This window comes from Alternaria conjuncta (genome assembly GCF_024043145.1).
Source record: "Alternaria conjuncta strain BMP 0040 chromosome Unknown scaffold_1, whole genome shotgun sequence".
NCBI lineage: Eukaryota > Fungi > Ascomycota > Dothideomycetes > Pleosporales > Pleosporaceae > Alternaria > Alternaria conjuncta.
Window position 1 is genome coordinate 2,674,660 of NW_026250090.1, and position 20,900 is coordinate 2,695,559.

General features: G+C 53.7%; 9 protein-coding genes across 9 annotated transcripts; 3 read left to right on the top strand and 6 right to left on the bottom strand.

Annotated features, from left to right (window-relative positions):
- Nucleotides 1-324: 324 nt before the first annotated feature.
- On the bottom strand, nucleotides 325-1,439 carry J4E85_000932 (uncharacterized protein; the record flags this gene model as incomplete). The annotated part of the gene is made up of 2 exons (XM_051465221.1): nucleotides 325-1,169; nucleotides 1,220-1,439. The coding sequence occupies 2 exons, from the start codon at nucleotides 1,437-1,439 to the stop codon at nucleotides 325-327; spliced, it is 1,065 nt and encodes a 354-aa protein (XP_051331742.1).
- Nucleotides 1,440-2,026: 587 nt separating this feature from the next.
- Nucleotides 2,027-2,798, bottom strand: J4E85_000933 (uncharacterized protein; the record flags this gene model as incomplete). The annotated part of the gene is made up of 2 exons (XM_051465222.1): nucleotides 2,027-2,043; nucleotides 2,072-2,798. 2 exons carry the CDS (start codon nucleotides 2,796-2,798, stop codon nucleotides 2,027-2,029), a joined length of 744 nt encoding a protein of 247 aa, XP_051331743.1.
- Nucleotides 2,799-3,286: 488 nt separating this feature from the next.
- On the bottom strand, nucleotides 3,287-4,303 carry J4E85_000934 (uncharacterized protein; the record flags this gene model as incomplete). The annotated part of the gene is made up of 1 exon (XM_051465223.1): nucleotides 3,287-4,303. One exon carries the CDS (start codon nucleotides 4,301-4,303, stop codon nucleotides 3,287-3,289), a length of 1,017 nt encoding a protein of 338 aa, XP_051331744.1.
- Nucleotides 4,304-5,662: 1,359 nt separating this feature from the next.
- Nucleotides 5,663-6,749, bottom strand: J4E85_000935 (uncharacterized protein; the record flags this gene model as incomplete). Its single annotated transcript, XM_051465224.1, has 2 exons — nucleotides 5,663-6,406; nucleotides 6,507-6,749. 2 exons carry the CDS (start codon nucleotides 6,747-6,749, stop codon nucleotides 5,663-5,665), a joined length of 987 nt encoding a protein of 328 aa, XP_051331745.1.
- Nucleotides 6,750-8,812: 2,063 nt separating this feature from the next.
- On the top strand, nucleotides 8,813-10,944 carry J4E85_000936 (uncharacterized protein; the record flags this gene model as incomplete). Its single annotated transcript, XM_051465225.1, has 2 exons — nucleotides 8,813-9,178; nucleotides 9,229-10,944. 2 exons carry the CDS (start codon nucleotides 8,813-8,815, stop codon nucleotides 10,942-10,944), a joined length of 2,082 nt encoding a protein of 693 aa, XP_051331746.1.
- A 768-nt stretch (nucleotides 10,945-11,712) lies between these two features.
- On the top strand, nucleotides 11,713-13,830 carry J4E85_000937 (uncharacterized protein; the record flags this gene model as incomplete). The annotated part of the gene is made up of 4 exons (XM_051465226.1): nucleotides 11,713-11,986; nucleotides 12,040-12,095; nucleotides 12,146-13,205; nucleotides 13,256-13,830. The coding sequence occupies 4 exons, from the start codon at nucleotides 11,713-11,715 to the stop codon at nucleotides 13,828-13,830; spliced, it is 1,965 nt and encodes a 654-aa protein (XP_051331747.1).
- Nucleotides 13,831-14,034: 204 nt separating this feature from the next.
- On the bottom strand, nucleotides 14,035-14,360 carry J4E85_000938 (uncharacterized protein; the record flags this gene model as incomplete). Its single annotated transcript, XM_051465227.1, has 2 exons — nucleotides 14,035-14,186; nucleotides 14,273-14,360. The coding sequence occupies 2 exons, from the start codon at nucleotides 14,358-14,360 to the stop codon at nucleotides 14,035-14,037; spliced, it is 240 nt and encodes a 79-aa protein (XP_051331748.1).
- A 2,100-nt stretch (nucleotides 14,361-16,460) lies between these two features.
- On the bottom strand, nucleotides 16,461-17,228 carry J4E85_000939 (uncharacterized protein; the record flags this gene model as incomplete). The annotated part of the gene is made up of 1 exon (XM_051465228.1): nucleotides 16,461-17,228. The coding sequence occupies one exon, from the start codon at nucleotides 17,226-17,228 to the stop codon at nucleotides 16,461-16,463; it is 768 nt and encodes a 255-aa protein (XP_051331749.1).
- A 1,521-nt stretch (nucleotides 17,229-18,749) lies between these two features.
- J4E85_000940 (uncharacterized protein) lies at nucleotides 18,750-20,693 on the top strand (the record flags this gene model as incomplete). Its single annotated transcript, XM_051465229.1, has 6 exons — nucleotides 18,750-18,979; nucleotides 19,028-19,216; nucleotides 19,276-19,557; nucleotides 19,616-20,306; nucleotides 20,366-20,572; nucleotides 20,634-20,693. 6 exons carry the CDS (start codon nucleotides 18,750-18,752, stop codon nucleotides 20,691-20,693), a joined length of 1,659 nt encoding a protein of 552 aa, XP_051331750.1.
- Between the last annotated feature and the right edge of the window lie 207 nt (nucleotides 20,694-20,900).

Sequence of the window (20,900 nt, forward strand, 5' to 3'; positions counted from 1 at the left end):
GTGAACTACGTGGGGATCCGCTTATGATTGCTGTAGCTTGGGCAACATCTCCAACAATCATCTGAAGAGATTTCAGGAGCTGCAAATCGATGCACCTGCGATCTTCCAAAGGCTAAATCGGGCAGCTTACTGCTAGCTTCTTTTGATTTTCGAGGCTGACAGCAGAGAAATTGTGTGCTGATCTGATTATCCGTACAACGTTTGTGGAGAGTCGTACGACAACTGTGTCGCAATGGCTTGCGCTGTGATGGGATTCGGTCAGACTCCTCGACATACGCAACAGCCAGTAAGGGTTCCTCGACACAAACCGTCAAGCTCCACCCCCTAGAATCCAGCGATATACCGATGCTTATCCGTAACCTCAGTGACCTCGAACTTCATGCCAACCCTGAGATCCCCAACCGACTTCGGCACAGCGAGCATACCATAGCAGGGCTTGTATGTAATCCCCTCGTCGATCCTCCGATATTTCATGAGCGCATCCCAAGGCTGCGTTTTGTGCTTCTCCGCCGAATCAGGATGTACATTAGGCACCTGGCACCGCGCGCATCGCTGGGTGATATCCAGAATGATTGGCTTATCACCAGCATTGGGTGTAATCTTGATGGTCTTCCAGCGATCTTCATCCCAGGGCGCGTTAGCATCACCCTTGACAAGGATGTTGGGTCGGAAACGGCGGACGTCGATTGTGAGGCCTTCTGCGGCTTTGAGACGCGTGTTGAGTTCGTCGATGCTGGATTGGTTGCCTACGAGCACAGGCATCAGGTCGGGGAAACAGGTCGATGCGTCTCTTCCTAGGACGCCTGGTGCACCGTTCGATACTAGAGGTCTGGGGTCTTCGGAGACAGGGGGCTTGTACACTAGCCGTACTTCCTTATCGAAGAAGCTGTTGAAGGGAGCGGTCATCTTCGTAGAGTACACGCGGGTTCCCGTCGTAGTACTCCATATCTTTGCGGAGTGCTCTTCGGTATTCTCGTCGAGCCATTCTTTAGATGGATGAGCCGGGATGGAGAACTCCAACTTCTCGTCGACCGAATTCGGTGCAGGTGCGGTAACGGTAAGGGTATCAGTCTTTTCGTCGTAGGTTGGTCGAATCAGTGTCATCTTGGAGTTTTGGCGGATCGTCAGAAACTCGTAGTTTGGGTAGCTCACCCACATCCATTGGCGATCTGGCTCTGTCAGCATGTTACATTTCTTCGATCTGACAATAAAGGCGCACCGAGATCGAGACCTGTTGGCAAGAGCTTTGCCGACTTTACGCTGATGCCGTGGCATGACTTGATGGGGTGGATGAAGAGTCCCGTGATCTCAGTCGCTGATGGCAAAGGTCCAGCATTACTCTTTACTTGCTGATTCTTGGTGAAATAGATGTATGTGAGAATGGGTAAGACGAAGATCGATAGTAGAATCGCGACCTGCGTAGTGGCTGGGAGCGCCATGTCGATGAATGTGCCGTTTGACAGCCAAGATTGAACGGTTTGCGCAGAACCTCAGGAAGATGAGTTGACTCCGGGATACTTCATGTACAAGTCGTTCTCTTGGAGTGTAGTAATCAAGCCCTAGAGCGGTTTTCTTCTCGTGTCGTGTACCAATGCAGATGTAGCTGTAGGGCGTGGTCTGACAAATCCAGAATCAGCGCATCGGTCCAGAGCAATGCCAGAACAAATATCTTGCCTAATCGAGTGACGCAGAGCGGAGTTTATAACTACACTTGACATTTGACGACAATGACGCATCGAGCGGGGAAGGCGTTCGCAACGTAACGGGCTAGCGCTGCCGAAACCTCGCGTGTGCGGCGTCTCCGCGGCAGTCATGCATCGCGAGAACGCGACCGCGACATCCAAACATGCGACCTCCTACAAACTCTCGGACCGCATCCTCTTGCGCGACCTACCATCGTCACCATCATCAGACTCCTCCTTTTCCTCCCCCTCCCGCACCCTATTCAATCTCTCAATCTCCCCCTCCAACTCAACACAATACCCATCCAAATCCTGCGCCTGCTTCATCTTCCCCTCCAACTCCCTCACGCGCTGCTGTAACCTAATATTGCCCTCCATACGCAGCATACACTCCCTCTCCGCAGCATCAGCCCGTTGCTTCTCCTTCTCGACCTCGTACTCCGCGTCTTCCAAAGCTCGTCGCCGTAGCTTTTCGGTTGTCTCGTATTCTTTGAGGTCGGATTGGCAGCTGAGGAGCTGGGAGTCTTTGTCGAAGAGGGTACCGCGGAGTCTGGCGGCTTCGCGGCGGGTTTCGGTGCAGGTTTTGTTGGGGCAGCGGGAGGGGGGTTGGGGTCTGGTGGCTGGGGTGGGGGATTCGGGCTCTGATGGCTGGCTTTGAGGATGGGGTGTGGAGCAGTCGATTGCGCTGTCGGGGATGTCTTGCTCCCATTCTTCGCGCTCGCGCTTGCGTGGTGTAGATGGCATTGGAGTCATACTCGCCATGTAGCTCCGATACTCCGCCCCCGACATACCGACTTTCTCTTTCGGCTCGTCAAATCGATCGTAGTTGTACGGGTACCGCTGGTGCAAGGGACCGTTCACAGAGGCGGCAATTGCTCGCTCTTGTGGTGTGTACATGTTTTCGTATCGCTTCATTGCTTCCCGCTGGTAAGCCACGCCCGTAGGCAGATCCGGATATCCTTGAAAAGGGCGGAGTTTCTCGATTGTCGACAGAGTGACATATGGCCAGGTCTTTGGGTCTTCCTTGTCGTAGGTAGGGATGGCGCGCTTGATGCTTGCATATAGCCTCGAAGAGACGAAACTGAAGGTGCCCTCGTAGCGTGGTAGAGATGGCATCTTGTGTCGCGGTCGCGTTAGCCATTTCTGCTGCGTTGACGCCCATGCTCGACCTACCTTTAGCGTTTCTCACGAGCGACGAGGGGCAAAATGCTGCTGTTGTCAGTTGGAAGAAGCAGGAGAGGTTTTGCTAGCTGCAGGAGTCGCTCGTCGTAATCAAACACCCGCCCTTTCGGTTAGTCTGGGAGATTCGCGGTGAGAGGGCGAGCGCTCCTCGTTCACCTTCACCTCGAGTCATCTTCACCACTGGTTGTCATGGAACCTTGGTATATTTCTCGCATTGACCGCAAGATCCGTAAATCTATGGAAAATAAGGATACCTAGGTAGGAGACAGAGCCACCAGGCTGACCGATGTCACTCTACCGCAGCCAGATCTTTGGTGACTCGGTGGTTCCACACCGACTGTCGCATTTCCCAACTGTGTTGCCGAACGAGCCAGCATACGCAGGAACCAAGAACCGGACGCGCGCACACATCCCTCATGTTGCTACTGCATTTCGCAACTCTCAATCTTCGGCTTCTTCCGTGCTGCTTCTGCCCCATCCCCCTCCGCTCTCTTCTTCTGCAAACCTGTACCCTGTTTCTTCTTCTTCATCTCTTCTAAAATCTTGAAAATTTGCTGCTTTGCCACCTTGGTCTCCTGCTTCGCTGTCGCAATGTCCTCGCCACTCTTCTTGAGGTCCGATTGCAGGCTGGCGATCTCATCTTCCTTCTTCACCAATATGTCTTTCAGGGTACTGAGGTTGATGCGCTCTTGGCAAAGGAGCTTGTGCGATTGTTCCTTGTATTCACAAAGCGCCTCTCCAACCTGGACGGAGAATCTTTGAACGGCCGTTTGGTACTTGGCTGTCATTGCAGTAATTTTCTTTTCCGCGCTCTCCGCTCTAATGTCTGCTTCTAAGCTCTCTTTCTTGGTCTTGTCGAGTTCTTCCTCCAGTTCAGTCACTCTGCTGTTGGGCACTGTATCTGTGTCGTCCAACATCTTCATGATCTCATGAATCGCTGCTGCTTCGGGCGAAGCATCCTCAGTAACCTCTTCAATCTCATTGCTGGCCACTATCACATCCTTGGTGTCCTCCTCTTTCTTCGCAATCGGGTTGCTCTTCTTGACTTGACTCATCCACTCCTCCAGTTCGTCAGATGGTATATGCGGATGCGCTCTCAGCTCCCCATTGCGATCATAGTTGAGCGGGTAGTAGCGAAAGAGGTTCTTCATGACTCGGTTCTTTCGACGGGTAATGGCCCGCTGGCCTTGGAGAGGTCGAAGCCCATCCATGTCCTTGATGAGTGTCTGTTCGTAAACCAGATACTCCGGAGGGATCTTGCTCTTCCTGTAGTCGAAGTTGTTCTCTGTTGCGACAATCTGGCTCACCAACGGCCAAGTGCTGGGGTTGTACATGTCATACGTCTGAGTAACTGTCTTTATGTGCATTCGCATGAAGTAGCCGTCCCATGAGAAATCGCCGTTCCAAGTCCCACGGGGCTCGATGTTCTTATCGCTCATCTTGGAGAGCAGGGGGCAGAGGGATTATGGAGCAGTAGGAGACCTCGAGAGGTTTGCACGAGATGGGGTAGATGTAGGTGTAAGATACAAGCAGGTCAACTTGATGAAGCCCTTTTATTCATACGCAATTGTTACCACCTGGGGTAATGAGGTGAGTTGCATCATCAGATGGCTTCTCTCACTCCCACGTTCTGACAGAGCTACGGTAAGATGCCGCAGCTGGCTTCAGACGCCATCGGAGACATTCATCAAAGAACACATTCGCATAGCAAATACAGCAACGATCACCACAACACATCTACCTCAATTCTCCCCATCACCATCACGCGACAAAACACCGCAGTGAGACACAACCCCGCGCCACACCCTCGGCCCGACTCTTAGGATGCATTGCATGTGGGGGAGAAGCGCCTGCACGAGGGGGCCAGCCTCACCAACCAGTCAAGCTCGGCAGCGCGCTGCGGCACAGTCACAACGAAAAAGGACCGCCCCCGAAGTCTGACTCAAAATGCAGGTACACACCAAAGAGCGTGCGTCTACAGCGATACACCGTGCGGCGGGGCAGGCGGTAGACAGTATCGGTGACACACATGCAGACGAGGCAATAGCCGTCCGGGGATGCATGGTGCATGTGCAGTGTGCATATGCAGGAACGGGAGTTTGCAGATGATGTGTGTAACGTGAGTGACGACAGTGCATGGAGGGCCAACGTCGATGGCGATGTCGATGCCAACGGTAACGTTAACGTCAATGTCACAACGAGGAATGCGGGGAATGCAAGGACACATATTTCTAACGAGAGATTTGAATTTGATTACCGTAGTATATACCCAACGCCCCCAGCCATGAACCATAATACCACAGACCCAGTGAGGCCGAACCCATGCCCACACCCTGACTCCGTCCCCCAGAAAAAGACACCCTATGCCTAAACGCCACCCAAAATCTACCTATAATGCAAGAGACAAGACAAGACAAAGTCGCCATCGCAAGATGAGGGTATAGAAGTAAAAAAGAAACACCCATGCCGTGAGTGAGTACATGTTTGGCCATCGCCCATACGAACAGTCTTGTGTCCTGCGTTGGAAAACGCTGATACATGAGGCGACAGTAGCGTGTAGTGTGCGCGAAGACAGTCGTGATGGTGCCAGACATGTGAATCGAAAGAGTGAAAATTGCAGATGCTGTGAATGTAGTGAAGATGATGGTAGTGCGTGCGTTTTGCCAGGACACTCAAAGGAAGATTAGAGTGTCGGTAGCTCAGCCGCTGAGAGACCGTGAAAGCAATGGCGATGGGATGAAGGAGTGACGTGATGCGACGGTAGTCGCGATGCTGGGCGCAGCGATGCTATAGTAGAGCTAAGCCTTTGCTGAAGTCTTCTTGACAGAACCTTTGTTGGAGACGCGGGTAGGTGTCTTGGGCGACTTGGCGGGTGACTTGGGTGACTTGGGCGACTTGGGTGTGCGGGCCTTAGCTGGTGTCTTCTTGGGCGACGGGGTCTTGCCGGGGAGCTTGGGGAGGAACTCGATGGAGGGGACTTGTTCGGTCTCCTTCTCCTCGAGCATCTGGAGGATGACGTCGACGATCTTCTTGACTTCTGCGTACGTCTTGTTGAAGCCGAGCCACTGGTCTAGCTCGCGGAGGACGTCGATGGGCGCCTCGAAGTGCTTGCCGATCTTGGGGTGGACACTCTTCTCAGCTTGATCATTCTTGGCTCCGGCGGCGACTTGACGGGAGTAGTGGTTTAGACGCGCTTCCTCGGACTTCTTGAAGGCGATGTCGTAGGTGGTGCCTGGGAACTGCTTCTCGATTACCTCGAACTGGCGGAGGATGAGCTGCACTTTGCGGATCTGCCACTTGGTCTTGTTGTAGGTCGCGCGTTGGTAGTGCTTGCGGCAGAAGAGAGGCCAGTCGGTGACGTCGCGGGTACACGCCTTGTTGCGGCCAAAGTGGTCGGAGATGACCTTGCGCGACAGGTCCTTGGTGTACTGGCCAGTCATGCAGCGAGTGTGCTCGTCGTTCATGCAGAGGAACTCGCGCTGTGAGTCGGGTACGTCTTCGCCATCGTCGAGAGACTCATCACCAGAGGCGTCGGGCTCGGCCTTTACTCATTTGATACTCGGTCAGTCTGTGGATTCAATGGTGAAGTGGTGACTCCGCACATTGCGCGAGATGCGTGCAGATGGGGGGCTTTGCACTTACGAGGTCGGTCATGACGGTGTCAGGAGTCTTGACAGTGGGCGATGAAGGCTCTTCCTTGGTCGACTTGGGAGTGGAAGGTGGTGCAAGTATGAGCGCCGAGGTGATGTCAGGAGAATCACTCGGGCTCTCGACGAGGTTGTCGACAGACATCTTGCTGCGAATGCTGTCGGCTTGAGTGACCTCAGGCGTAAAGGTAGCGCCAGCGGCGGTGTCGGAGGTCTTGATCATGTAGTCGGTGGACATGTTGACTGAGTCCGTGGGTAGATATATTACTAGTAGAGGGACGACTGTTGAAGGACGGTCGGCTGCACTGCTGTTGACGAGAGTTCAGTCTGTTGTTAAGAAAGTCTCGAGGGAGGTGAGCGGAGGCGGGTTATAAGTGGGAGAAAGGGTGGGAGGCGGCGGTGCAATCGCGGCAGGCCGATGGGAAGTGAAGGTGACTCTCAAGTGACCAATTTTTTACTGTTTGAACAGACCGCCTGAGCAACCCACCGTCACCTCAGGACGGACTCAACCACGTCCCTGACTATTGTCCGTGATTCACATGTGCCGTCGTACAATGCAACGCACTGCGGCCCGAGACCGCTCGACCGCTTGAGCCCCGCTGAACTGCCATCTGCCTGGTAACCTGGGCCAATGATGAGCCCGTGAGACTCGCGATACACGTCCCTGCCAAGACAATCGTTTGTTCAAGCCCTGGCCAGCCTTTTCTTCGAGCCGCGTATGACGCCTCGAGATCGCGACCCGTGTGAGTCCAACACTTGAAGATATTAATCATGGAATGGTCGGGAAGATGAAACAATCGCCGCAATCGCCAACCCGAGTGGCAACTAGGCAATATTGAAGCTGTGCCGCTACTGAAGGATGATTTACACTCAGAGTAGGCCCGCGGAATGTTGTTACAGTACCCACATTGACAGAATACGAACCAGACAAACCTTCGAGTAGGGTTGAATGAAGTGAGGGAGTGAGAGGAATGGAGTCACGCATACGGTGATTGAAGCCTAGGAATGAAGTCTCAAGACGTGACATGGAAGTTCGAATACGATTGAGTCAAACGAATCCTCCACGCATCTATGACGGCCCCCAAGTGACTGTTAACCGACCCAACCGCGATGGTGTACGTCTAAGAGCTCAGAGTCGACAATCAGGGCTCGTGCCAACAGTTCGCCAGCCCGACCCTTGTGAAGAGACTTACTTGCCGAAGGGTAGATGTAAACGAGCATCTACGGCGTGGCATGAGTTGGTTCCCGTTCCCGTTCTAGTTCCATGTTGTCTAGGTTTTGATAAGTTTAGTGCTTTCCAAGGTTCCGAGGTCGTAACCGCGCAGCGCTTGTGTCGAGAACTAGTGATCAAACACTTATGCGATCCAGCCAATCCAGAATGCGCAACTCTGATGTGCCTGGCGAAATACCGAATACGTCTGAGGCTTAAGGCCGGCAATGCTCCTCCACTACGATCTCCGGACCGAACCCAATTGACTACGCCGCGAAGGATTCCAAGCTGCTATAGGTCGCATTCCGACGGCGGCTATGGGAAGTTACTCAATTGGTGGATACTCCTAAATATAGTGGAAATAGTACTAGTTCTTCTGCACTCTTTAGACTTGTGCCTTTGGAGAAATACGGGGCGAACCGCGGATCGGGGCCAAAAGCGTGCATGAGGCTGAGTCTCTGTGTTACTATTCGACATTTATCTCCGGGACTTCGAACTTCGAAACAATTATCCAAAGTAACACGACTGCGTATGTCCCGTTGCATACCTCAGCGATGCCGATGCGATCTGAACCGACATGGGACGGACGGTTACGAAAGGGATTTCCACGTAGAGGATAGCCGACCATGTCACGCGTACGACTGCGGCAAGCACCAACACGGCCGGCGCGTAGAGTAAAGTAACGATGAAAGAAAGTTTGTTGTGGGTGTCTTATCTGGTCAGTACCGGGAACATGGTAGCTCCGTGTACCCCGTGTGGTTGGGGAAGGGGAGACGGATAATCTCGAGGGTGGTGATGGTGGGAGGGAAATGGCTTGGAGATGGCTTATGTCACTATCGGGCAAGTGCCTAGCGTCTTTCGCGCCTGTAGCGTCAAGTGGTAGTGAGGAGCTCCTGTTCTGCGCATCGTCACGCTGCACGGCACCCACAGGCAAATCGCGGGACACGCCAGCAAACTACTGTTTATCGCTTGAGATGCGCCCACACGTCATTCCTACCACGCAACTTCTTTCTACACACTGCATCCTGAGCTGAGCGCGTCCGCGGCCACTTTCCTCGCCCTGCAACCCACGGAGCGCCCTCACAGCCACCATGCCGCCCACCACAGGCACTCGAACGTCTACGAGACAGGGGCGGGCCACGGTCCGACCTACCAACTACTATGCGCGCACCTTCGCCGGCCGGCTCGCCGCCAGCGGGATGGAGCAGACGCCCGAAGCGTCCAACAGCGCGCCCGGCTTCCTGCCCGCCCTCACACACTTTACCGGCGCCGTCGACGCATTCCCCAAGGAGATAATCAAGCACTTCTCCATGTTCAAGGAAGTCGAGGCAAAACTCCACGACCCAGAGCAGATGCTCACCGAGCTGCTCGACGAGATCGCCCAGCAGCCCGTCACCACCAAGGCGCAGCTGGCGGCTGTCGAACAGGCCTCTACAGCATCCGAAAATAATACCAATGTACGTTCTTGTTTGAGCGCACGCCATTACCCCAGGCTCACCATTCGCAGCTCAACCCATCCAACCCCGACAACCTCTCCCCCGAAGAGCAGGCAGCGATCCAGAAGCGCCAGCTCTTCTTCCGCCTCAGAATGCTCATCGCAAACATGCTCCCCACGCTCGACGAGAAGCTAGTAGTCCTCCAGGGCGCCAAAGCCACCAAAGACAAGGGCCTCATGCGCATGCACCACTCCTTCTCCCAGCTCGACGGCGAAATCAGCGACGAAGCGCGATACGGCAGCCTCACACACTGGGCATACGCGGACAAAGAGGAGAAGAAAAAGGGCGGCCAAAACCACGAGCGACAACGGCGCGAGGTGGCTGCGGCGAACAATCTGGCCGCGGCAGCCCAGCACGTGCATGACGTCGACTCAATCGCTGCGAAGAGCGAGGCCAGACGCGAAGCCATGCAGGCCAACAAGCGCAGTCGTCATCACCAGGTCGATTCCGACTTCGACGACCGACCCGCCAAGAAGCCACAGAAGAGGAAGCCCATGCCCGCAGAGACAGCAGGGCCAGACAGCAGGAACCTCGGGTTGGGCATCTCGAGCAATGGTGCAGGTCCGCACGGCAAGCGAAAGAAGACCGAAAAGGCCCTCGCTGCAGCGGCACCAGCTGCCCCGGCCATGGAGCGATCAATAAGCAATGCTCTGAAAGCTACCAGCAACGGCGTACGAGGTGGCTCAAGCCCACGGGGTACCCCAGGTCCAGAGAGCGGCGCAGCGAAGCGCAAACCGCGTGCCGCTCCCGTGCCTGCGCAACGCAAGAACCCGCTTCCGCCGTATTCGCCCCCAATGGCATCGTCACCCCTGGCCGCCAATTTTGCCATCAACAAAGCAATTGCCGGTGCATCGGATCGGCCGTTGTCTGCACGTGCGCGGAAGAACTCCACAGCCAACTCGGTGGCGTCGCTCAAAGACCAAGAGGCTCCTGCGGCACGGCGCCCCTCCTCTTCTCATTCCGTACAACAAGCCGCTAGTAGCAATGTCATTACAGAGCTTGAGCAGGCTGCTGGGATCGTGCGGGACAATGCCTCGGCAAAGGGCGCGTCAACTCCCAAGGAGAGCGCAGAGGTCCCGCCGCCCTTTGACACATCCAACATGAAGTTGGAGGATTTGGGACAGCCTGAGCCAGAGAGTATGGATGTCGATCCTCCTGTGCCGGCAGCAGCCTCTGCAAGGCCCGGTCGCACTTCAAAGACTGCGACACCTGTCATTGGCGCGTTCCCAGAGATATCAATGGCGAGAAGTCGCAGCAGTCGCAACGCGAACAATGGCAACTCCAACTCCAACACCTCATCCGAGAACAACAGCACGACAGGCACCGGGTCGAAACGAGGCCACAAGAAGAACACGCAACCGACTACTGCCACTGCCTCCCCCGCCATGAAACCCGTTCCCAACGTGAAATCGAACCCTCCGTCCTCCGCCGCAAGCTCCGTCGCACAAGAACAAGAATACCAAGAAGCCGAGGTAGAAGCGGAGCCCGAATCGGAAGCGGAAGAAGACGGCGACGAACCCCGATACTGCTACTGCAACGAAGTGTCGTATGGCAACATGATTGCCTGCGACAACGACGACTGCCCCCGCGAGTGGTTCCATCTTGCTTGCGTCAACCTTGACAAGCCGCCCACTGGCCGGACCAAATGGTTCTGCAGTGACGAGTGCAAGGAGACACACACCAAGACCAAGGCCAAGGGGGGTCGTCCAGGCAGTAGTAGACAATAGGAATTAGGAAGGAGTTCAAGGCGTTCTGGTACGGGTCCAGCGGGAGCTGGGTCTAGGCAAGGTCCGAAGGGTAAGGGCAAGGCTAGGTTAAATCTCTGGGATGGTTGGAATGCTCTGTAGAGGGGGCTTCCAACCGCGGTTTGCATTTCTTTGGATTCTTGTGTGGGTTTCGCGGCGTTTTCACTCTGGGCTTGGGTAAATGGCGCATCTTCTCTCTTATGATCATGATATCTGGACCGGTGATATCCACTTTGGAGGACACTGGCGTTTTGCATCGTCCAGCACATGGCATCGAGAAGCACAGCCCTCGCCTTTGCTGGCTACATTATTGTATATGAGGCATTACCTTTGCTCTAACGAATAGAGCAAGTAGTTCAATAGAAAGTACCTACATGCATTCACAAGTCTTGTTGCAAGGGATCTGGAGTGGCCTGAGCTTCGTGTAGCACCGTTGTTGATGCGCGCCATTCCAGAGGTCCTTCCTGACCCCTCATACATGCCATGCGGCAGCGGTACGGCACCCGTCAGCCTCAAGACTGCCCCTTGCAGATCCACCCACGACTTAGAAAGACGTCATCGTCATTGGTCAACGCGCCCTCGCCATGCAGCTCAGCCTGGACCCTGAAGCGCTAGCTGCGTTCGATGATGCACAGCAGCGTCGGGGCGTGCTCACCGCTCGAACACGCGACAAGAACGCCTTGGATACCATAATCCCCCGACGACTATCTCCCGTGTTGGACCACGTATGACATAGACTCCAACTTCATCATGGCACCTACAGACCACCCTTCAGCGGAAGAACTGCTCATATGCGAGCCCGAAGGCGGCGCGCCAAATGCCCCGCCAGACCTCCGTTTCTTACACTACAATGATGTCTACCACGTTGAAGCGGGGTCCAGAGAGCCCGTGGGCGGATACGCTCGATTCCAAACTCTCGTCAATTACTATAGAAACGACGAGAGATTCAAGGACCAACCAAAGCTCCTGACCTTTTTCTCTGGAGATGCGTTCAATCCAAGCATTGAGAGTAGTATCACAAAGGGTGAGTGAGCTGAAATGCCCGAGGATATGCAAGGAGACTGACGCTAATTCTAGGAAGCCACATGGTTCCTGTGTTGAACAACATTGGCACAGACGTCTCGTGCGTAGGAGTATGTATGTCAATCTCCATAAACGGTGATTTCAACTAACGACGACCCAGAACCACGACTTAGACTTTGGTGTCAAGCAGTATCGCTACCTCACAGCCAAATGCAAGTTCCCATGGCTCCTCGCAAACGTACACGATCCAGCCCTCGGCGACGGCGTCCCACTCGGAAACGCGAAGAAGACGGTCATGCTCACAGCATCCAACGGCATCAAAGTCGGGATTATTGGGCTCGCAGAACGAGAGTGGCTCGACACGATCAACGCGCTGCCGCCGGACATCATATACAAGAGCGCGTCCGAGACTGCGAAGGAACTTGTGCCTGGCTTGAAGGAGCAGGGCGCAGAGATTATCGTATGCGTGTCGCATCAGCGAGAGCCCAACGACAACAAGCTGGCAAAGCAATGCGGCGGCGGCTTAATTGACATCATCCTTGGCGGCCACGACCACTACTACTCGTACAGCCTAATCAACGGCACCCAAGTACTGCGCTCGGGTACCGACTTCAAACAACTGTCTCATGTCGAGGCGTGGCGGAAGCCCGAAGGCAAGGGATGGGATTTCAAGATCATACGGCGAGACATTGTCAGCAGCATACCACAAGATCCCCAGGCAATGGAGCTGGTAGAAGAACAAACACGAGAGATCAGGAAGCGATTAGATAAGCCGATCGGATACACCGCTGCGCCACTTGACGCCCGATTCACAACTGTGCGGACCAAGGAGTCGAACATCGGCAATTTCGTCTGCGATCTCATGCGCTACTACTACTCAGCAGAATGCTGTATCATGGCCGCTGGAACAATACGCGGTGATCAGATCTATCCTCCTGGCCTACTGAAGCTCAGAGATTTGGTCAACTGCTTCCCATTCGAAGACCCAGTCGTGGTACTAAAGGTCACCGGCAAGGCCATACGAGAAGCACTAGAGAACGGCGTTAGCAACTACCCAGCCCTCGAAGGAAGATTCCCACAAGTCTCCAACATCACGTTCGAAGCCGACTACTCCAAACCACCACATTCGCGAGTAACAAACGTGACAATCGGAGAAGAGCCCGTAGATGAGACGCGCGAGTATGTTCTTGCTACACGAGGATATATGGGCCGCGGTAAAGGTACGTCGCCATCCCTCAACAAAGACATACCACTTACTAACTCCCTTTAGATGGCTACACATCCCTCCTAATCGAAGAAGAAGGCGGCGTCGCCAAAGAGATCGTATCGGAAGAAAACGGCGTCCTCATCTCCACCATCCTGCGCCAATACTTCATGTCCCTCAAAGTCCTCGGCAAATGGAAACGTTGGGGCAAGTCCATGAACTCGAGATTTGCGTCCATACAAACGAACTTGCAGAAACACGGTCATGCATTCCACGACCCTTCTCCTACTTCTCCCACCCAGTCCCATGGCAACAATCCCGTTGAAGACCTGGGTGCGAAGAATCAACGCGACGACAACACACACGACACCCTCGGAGAAGAGGACCCAGACCAAGATGAAGATGAAGACGATGGTCCGATGTATGACTCTAGAGTCCCGATACAGTTCACGGATAAGCAGACGGAGATGATAAGGCGTGTGATGCGGAAATGGTGGCGCGTTGCCGGTCTCAAGGGAAACCCTAAACTATGCGACGAGCTAGAGGGCGCGGAGTTCCAGGTCAACTGGACGAAAGCTATTGCGCCGAGACTGGAAGGTAGGATAAAGGAGATTGGGCCTGGGGTCAAGATCGAGGCGTGATGATGTTGTGTATTTAGAAAGCTGTGATGGGGAAGATGGTTAGGGTATGGATGTTACTGCTATGGTATGAAGAGAGGATATGTGTATGATGTTTATGATTCATGATTCATTAGCCCCAGGCTGGGCTGAAATACGATCTCGAGAGTCTGCTTTAGTGCAAATTCTATATGCTATAAACCCCCATGACCCCTAATAAGCCGGGTTTTACTCCTTCGCATACCCCTTGTATGTCCCGTAATTTCCTCCCGCGGGCGCAGGAACGTTCTTGTAGTCGCCGTAGGTTGCTGGTTTGGGAGCCGGGACGTTTTTGTAGTCGCCGTATCCGCCCACAGGCGCAGGGACGTTCTTATAGTCGCCTTGTTGTGGTGTTAGTATGACGGAGAGCAGTGGGGTAAGAGAAAGGGGAGAGAAAATGGTAGGTGAATGGATGGAGATAGCATACCGTATGTGCTGTATTTACCCTGGGCAACTGCAGCTGGTGCGGCAAGAGCGCATGCTACGAGAGCGAGGATGGAGAGAACGGACTTCATGGTTGATGATTGGGGTTGAGGAGAGAAGGTAGGTATTAACGAGTAAGAGGGAGAGGCTTGTATGAGTAGGCAGTAGGAATGTAGTCCTGCTGTAGACTGATATGTATAACGAGCACCATCCTTATATATGTATGTACATAGGTCCTTTGATCGCTCACCTGAAGCTAGCTCTTACCTACTCGCATGCCTCCCCCGCGTGTCTTAGCTACATCGTGCGCTGGCCTTCCTGTTCCGTGGCGTGGTTCCAGACTAGATCTCGTATGTGCGGCGGGCTGACTATTGAGATTGATCCGGTCAGAGCCGTGAGTACGGGGGCTTAGTGGGGAGCAGGCGGGATGGCGCTGGGGAAAGAGTGGAGAGTAATCTGGGTTTTGTCCGAGTGAAGTCGTCTATGCAGAATCAAATGGTTGTTTGTGGAGAGCTGAGAGCGATTTTAGCATCATACACTTGAGGTCGGTGTGGATGCTCGGTGTGTTCAGCTTTGGAACCTTGGTAGTGGACATTCGGTGTCGAAGAGATGTCACTGCAACCCCACAGAGCTTCGACGCTTTGGAATCCGCATCTTACATTGTAGATTACGCAAGACCCAATGTGGCGCTCGTAATGGTAGCTGGCATCGTGCTATTGATTCTGCTTGTCAACTCTAGTCCCGTATCTATTCTTGCGGTGGTGCATCGAGTTCGAAAGCCAGCTATCGAAAATACGGCACGCGCGCTGCAAGCTGCTCGAACGAAGTTTAGCGCAGATGATGACCATTATTTCCGACAAGGTATACGAGACAGGTCGTGGTGGTTGTGTGTCCCAGCTCAGCCCTAAAACGCCACCAGCGATCGTGAATGGAGGGGTGCATCGTGTGTCGTATTCAGCTTAGGCGGGGTAAGAGCTAGAAGCTGGGAGTGCGACTGACCACCATCCGCGATGTTTGGCTATGGCTAATCGTCGCTTTTTCGATTTGGCATGCTTCTAGCTTCTGTCTTCACCTTCAAACCCGGTTCCATAATTCCATCGCTTGTTCATTGCCGCCATGTCGAACATCGAAACTGAGAAAGGACCAAGTTACGAACATGATCGAGAGAATGGAGACTGCGAGAGGTTGCTTGCAGAACATGAAGAAGCTTCGCTCGATTTGCGACCATTGCGACAGATACCGCGGCATTGGTCATGGCTAGCAATCGCTACCGCGTTCCTCGGCACAGCTATACTCTCTGCCTTCCTAGGAGCATGGATAGCTCAAAGGGAACGACTCGACGCAGATGCGTTTTGCATCAGGCACACCTCACAGTACTGTATGTTTGGAGGAGCTGCATGTGAAGAGTGTCCTGCTAATACCAGTCAGCTCCGATCATCAAGGATGTCGGGGTTACCTACAGCCAGATCCAGTTCAACGGATCTTTGTTGGTATCAAACGCGTATCGAATGGATGCTGGACCTGAAGTAGATGCGGCGTGGAAAGAGTTGGGTGTCGACTGTAAGCTCTCCTGATGTACGGAGATTCCAGTATCTAACATCCATGACTAGACCATGCCGCGAGGGTACCAAGCGAGGAGGCTGGAAAATCGGGTCTTGCCTCTGATCAAGTAAAAATCAAGGAGGAATACGGAGGTGGATATCCGGCACACGTGGAAGGCTTGCACCATCTGCATTGCTTGGTGGGTTTCGCAAATACTGTGTCAGGAAAGATGTTGACCATGTGTAGAACCTGTTGCGAAAGTCTCTTTCTTGGAATTTCGAGTACTACCAGAAGCAAGGGCTTGGTCCATTCTCCAACGATGCAGACATCCTGAAGCACCACGTTAGTAAGTCGGCGTCCTTGCATACATCTGGAGATGTTACTCACATTTGTAGCTCATTGTCTCGACATCTTGCGGCAACAACTCATGTGTACAGTTGACAATGGCGTTCTGGGTCAAGTGTGGTATCAGCCTCCGGACAAGCCATTGCAAGCTTTTGTCGACTTCAATACCGTCCATACGTGTCGGAACTTTGATGCGATCAGGATTTGGGCAGAAAAGCACCAGCTGCCGGCAGCGGAAGACACGCCGCCAGACTTTCTTCAATTACCGGAAAAGGGTGATCGGATATATCATGATGTTCCGTAGACTACCAGAATGGATCAGAGTTATCGAGCGTCGCCCATTCATCTCCTCCATCACTCCAATCTCTCCACATATCTTTCGCTACGATATCCAGCTGACCGTGGCGAAGCCTGGCAAAATCCACGTCGAAAGGGTGCGGCTTGAATGTCTTGCCTTGGCTGCTGGCTCGGTTCATCAAATCGAGCTTGTACATGCGCACTATCCTCGCAGCAGCGCGAACGAATAGCTCTTTCTCCATATCCTTTTCCCATATGTCTTCTGTGAGCATCATCACCATGTGCGAGATTTTTGGGAACTCGCGAAGGACGTTGGATAGGCTACCATCTCGAAATCCGTTCAGTATTACTTTGGTGACAGCTACCTTTTGCAGCTGTTCGGGATTGCAGCCCGTCGCACGTCGGAAGTGAGCCAGTAGTCCTACTTCCGGCGAGTCGTCATAATGCTTCACGCGCTTCCCCTCCAGCTGTATCAATAAGATGTCGGTATCGAGACGGAAGTAGAATGCGCCACCACCGGTACCTGGAATGTCCGACGGCAGCTCCACGATGTGGTCCGCTTTGATAGCTTGGTAACGAGCCTCTTCGCGCGACTCATGACATATGTTTACCACAGTCGGCGCAGGGCTGGGTGAGTACCGTGGGCAGAAAAGCGTTTCGTCATGACTTTCTGCGTGTGGCTTCGTTTCCAGCGCAACCAGGCGAGCGGGCTCGTTGTGGTATGCAAGCGACCAAATCTGCAGGCGAAGTTCCTTGGGCAGCAATGATATGGACATGGCCGTCGGGTAGGAAGGTGGGTTTGAGATAGGAGGAAAGGACACGCTCGGACCTTCCCCATGCAGAGGATCACGTGCCGCCGTGATCCGGGCAACGTTGGGTTGGCATTCCGCCATTACGAGTCCTACCCACTTAGCTCCACTTGGCACGGATGCCTAACTTTATACCGATAACTATCCCATGTTCGGCAACACATCACACATAACGCGTGGTCAGCTCCGATGCTCATACCTCCGAGTTCCAAAATTCTGTGTCTCGAAGCTTCGCTGGGTGACCCATTCCAAAGTCCAGATCATCCGCGGGGAGCCATGGATATTGCAATCAGATCGTCAATGGCATGTTTGTTGTGATTGACATCGGACTTTTCGCGTGCATCGCGCAGAATGCCATCCATGGAGCCATCCAAATCATCGATTCGCATGGTGGTAAGCGTAGTAAGCCCAGGTGGCACAGCACGATAGCGAGTCATTGCCGAAGGCGAACAGCTTCTGCTGACATCGCATTAGTCCATTGGAAGCAAAGAGCGTCGTGGACAGCCCGGTGACCAAGGTGTTCGAAGGTCGGTGAAGGACTCCTGAAGCTTGGAGCAACCCGCCAACCCTTATTGTTAAGATCGTGAGCACGGTGCGCGTGTTGTGATACCGCCGAAGCTGGTAAATTGATGAGGCTCTGGGTGGGTTCGATGCGGGTATCCCACCGGAGCCCCCTGGAGTCCCACTGGAGAAAACACGACGGCGTCGTCTTATGTGGATCTGTTGGACTCGCGACCCGCTGTATGTGAAGTCACACTGACACCCGCGCGGATGCTTTGCCGGGCGCAGAGTCTAGTTTTGCTAGCATTGGCCTGATCGACGATGCTGAGACCGATCAACGGCTTGCCTCTCGAGCTCGGAAGAGGCTGAAAGATTTGAGGCTCCATGTGACGAGGCTGGGCGACTTTGCTGTCGTGTTGTTGGTCGTGGAGCGCTTCCCCTCCCCCGCTTTAAAGGCAAAACCACCCCTCTTCGAGCGTCATACCGCAGACACCGCATAGGAAAGGCACGCGCCCGGGTTCCGCTGCCGATTAAACACCGAAACCTTCGTTCTCCTACGATGCTCTCCTGGCGATTCTCTCTCTACCACCTCAATTTCAACTCATAAGCTTATACACCTAGAATTCGGTGTTCTTTGTCGCGAAACCTCCTTCGCACCGCACCTTCGGAACAACGTCATCGGCAATTGCGCTTTGCTGCGGCACCGCACACTCACACGCAACCCAGCGCAATCCAGACATCCTTCAGCGCGGACACTGCAGAGAAGCGAATCGGTTCTTAGACCTGATTGGCTTGATTAGAAATTTTTCCGTACCTTCGCAATACCCAGTACCCTCCTTGGTGCCAAATTTCGGGAAGCAACACGTCGCGACCAACAGCTGCACCCGTCGCACCTATTCCACAACCCCGACCGCGGACGGAAGACATCTTCCGTATAAGTACAACGGGTCGCATACACATTTGAAACCATCCAGCGCAACTTTCAGCATGGCGACACAAGACATTTCCGCCCACAACACTGAGCCACAGCCTGTCCCCAAGGGAGAAGAAGCTGGAGACGAATCGCAGGCGCATTTGGACGAGGGGAGGTTGAGGCAGTTCTTCATTGGATCCATAGACCAAGGAACCACGAGTACCCGCTTCATCATCTTTGACGGTCTCGGTGAGCCCGTAGCTCAACATCAGATTGAGTTCACTCAAAAATATCCTCAGTCAGGGTCAGTACTGCGCATGTCTCGTGACTTTACATGGGTTAATTAGCGTAGATGGCATGAACATGACCCATGGGAGATAATCAACACCGTGGAGCAATGCATCGATAGGGCTACGAACATCTTCCTCGACAATGGACACGAAATCGAAGACATCAAGGCAGTCGGCATCACCAACCAGCGTGAAACAACAGTCGTCTGGGATACCAATAGTGGGCTGCCACTATGCAATGCGATCGCATGGTACGTACAGAATACACCCCAAAGACGAGCACACGGCGACTGACTTCAGGCGATTCTAGGCCAGATACCAGAACCAAGGGATTGGTCCGTGAACTGAAAGATCGCGAAGGCGCCGACGAGCTACTCCAGATGTGTGGACTTCCCCTGTCGACCTACCCGTCATCGGTCAAGCTCAGGTGGCTACTAGACCACAACGACGACGTTCGCAAAGCATACGACGAGAACCGACTATCTTTCGGTACTATCGACTCTTGGATATTATACAACCTGAATGGTGGAAAGGAGGCCGGAATTCACGTGACGGACACTACCAATGCATCTAGAACCATGTTCATGAACCTGTAGGTCATCCTTTGCATGCTTCTGCTTAAGCGAAAAAGCCCGCTCATGCAACCCCAGGCACACCGTTCAGTACGATGACAAGCTCTTGGATTTCTTCGGAATCGACAAAAACAAGGTTAAGTTGCCAAAGATCGTGCCGTCTTCTTCACCAGACGCTTTCGGATTCCTGCGCACCGGTATACTGGAAGGCGTTCGCATCGCAGGGTGCTTAGGTGACCAGTCGTCAGCTTTGGTCGGTCAACAGGGGTTTACGCCCGGCTCTGCCAAGAACACGTACGGTACTGGTTGCTTCCTGCTGTACAACGTGGGCGAAAAGCCGGTCATTTCGTCGCACGGACTTCTGGCAACCGTCGCATACGACTTTGGCGGAAAGCGGAAACCCGTGTATGCGCTTGAGGGCAGTATTGCGGTCGCAGGCAGTGGTGTCAAGTTCCTCATGAACAACATGGGCTTCATCACGCACTCGCACAAGATCAGTGACCTGGCAGCGTCTGTGGAAGACAACGGTGGATGTGTCTTTGTGACAGCCTTCAGTGGTCTGTTCGCTCCTTACTGGATTGACGATGCCAAGGGCACTATATTCGGTATCACCCAGTTCACCGAGCGGGGGCACATCGCGCGTGCGACTTTGGAAGCGACTTGCTTCCAGACCAGGGCCATTCTGGACGCCATGGAGCTTGACAGTGGCCACAAGCTCAACATGCTTGCAGTGGATGGCGGCATGAGTAACTCAAACCTTTGCATGCAGGTACGTGATCTTCCCTACATATGCCCGTATACGCGGCCTTCACTAACTGTTTTCGATAGACGCAAGCAAATATCATCGGCATTCCCGTCGACCGTCCCGCCATGCGCGAAACCACAGCCCTGGGCGCAGCTATCGCAGCTGGATTCGCGGTCGACGTATGGAAGGAGTTTGACGAACTTAAGGAGATTAACCAGAAAGACCGCATGGTCTTCAAGCCGAATGTCGACAAGGAGGTGGGCGAGAAGATGTTCAAGAAGTGGGGAAGGGTAAGCAGATTCCACGAACCAGAGCCAAGAGTGACAGTTGCTGACTTGAATTTCTTACTAGGCAGTCGAGATGTGCCGCGGCTGGCTAGATGCCGGGGAGGCCAATGGAGAGTTCTCATGATCAACACGTGCATTGGAACCTTAGATATCCACAACTGGTGTGATGCTTTTCTCTGCATCGTTGTATGGAGAATAATGAACTATTTCTAACGAAGACACCTCCGCTTACGCATCCCGGTGACTTGTATACACTCGGGCCGCTGCGTCTTCCAGTGCCGTCCGCTATCCGTCCCTTACACAGGGTTTATGCCTCAGGTGGGCTGACAGT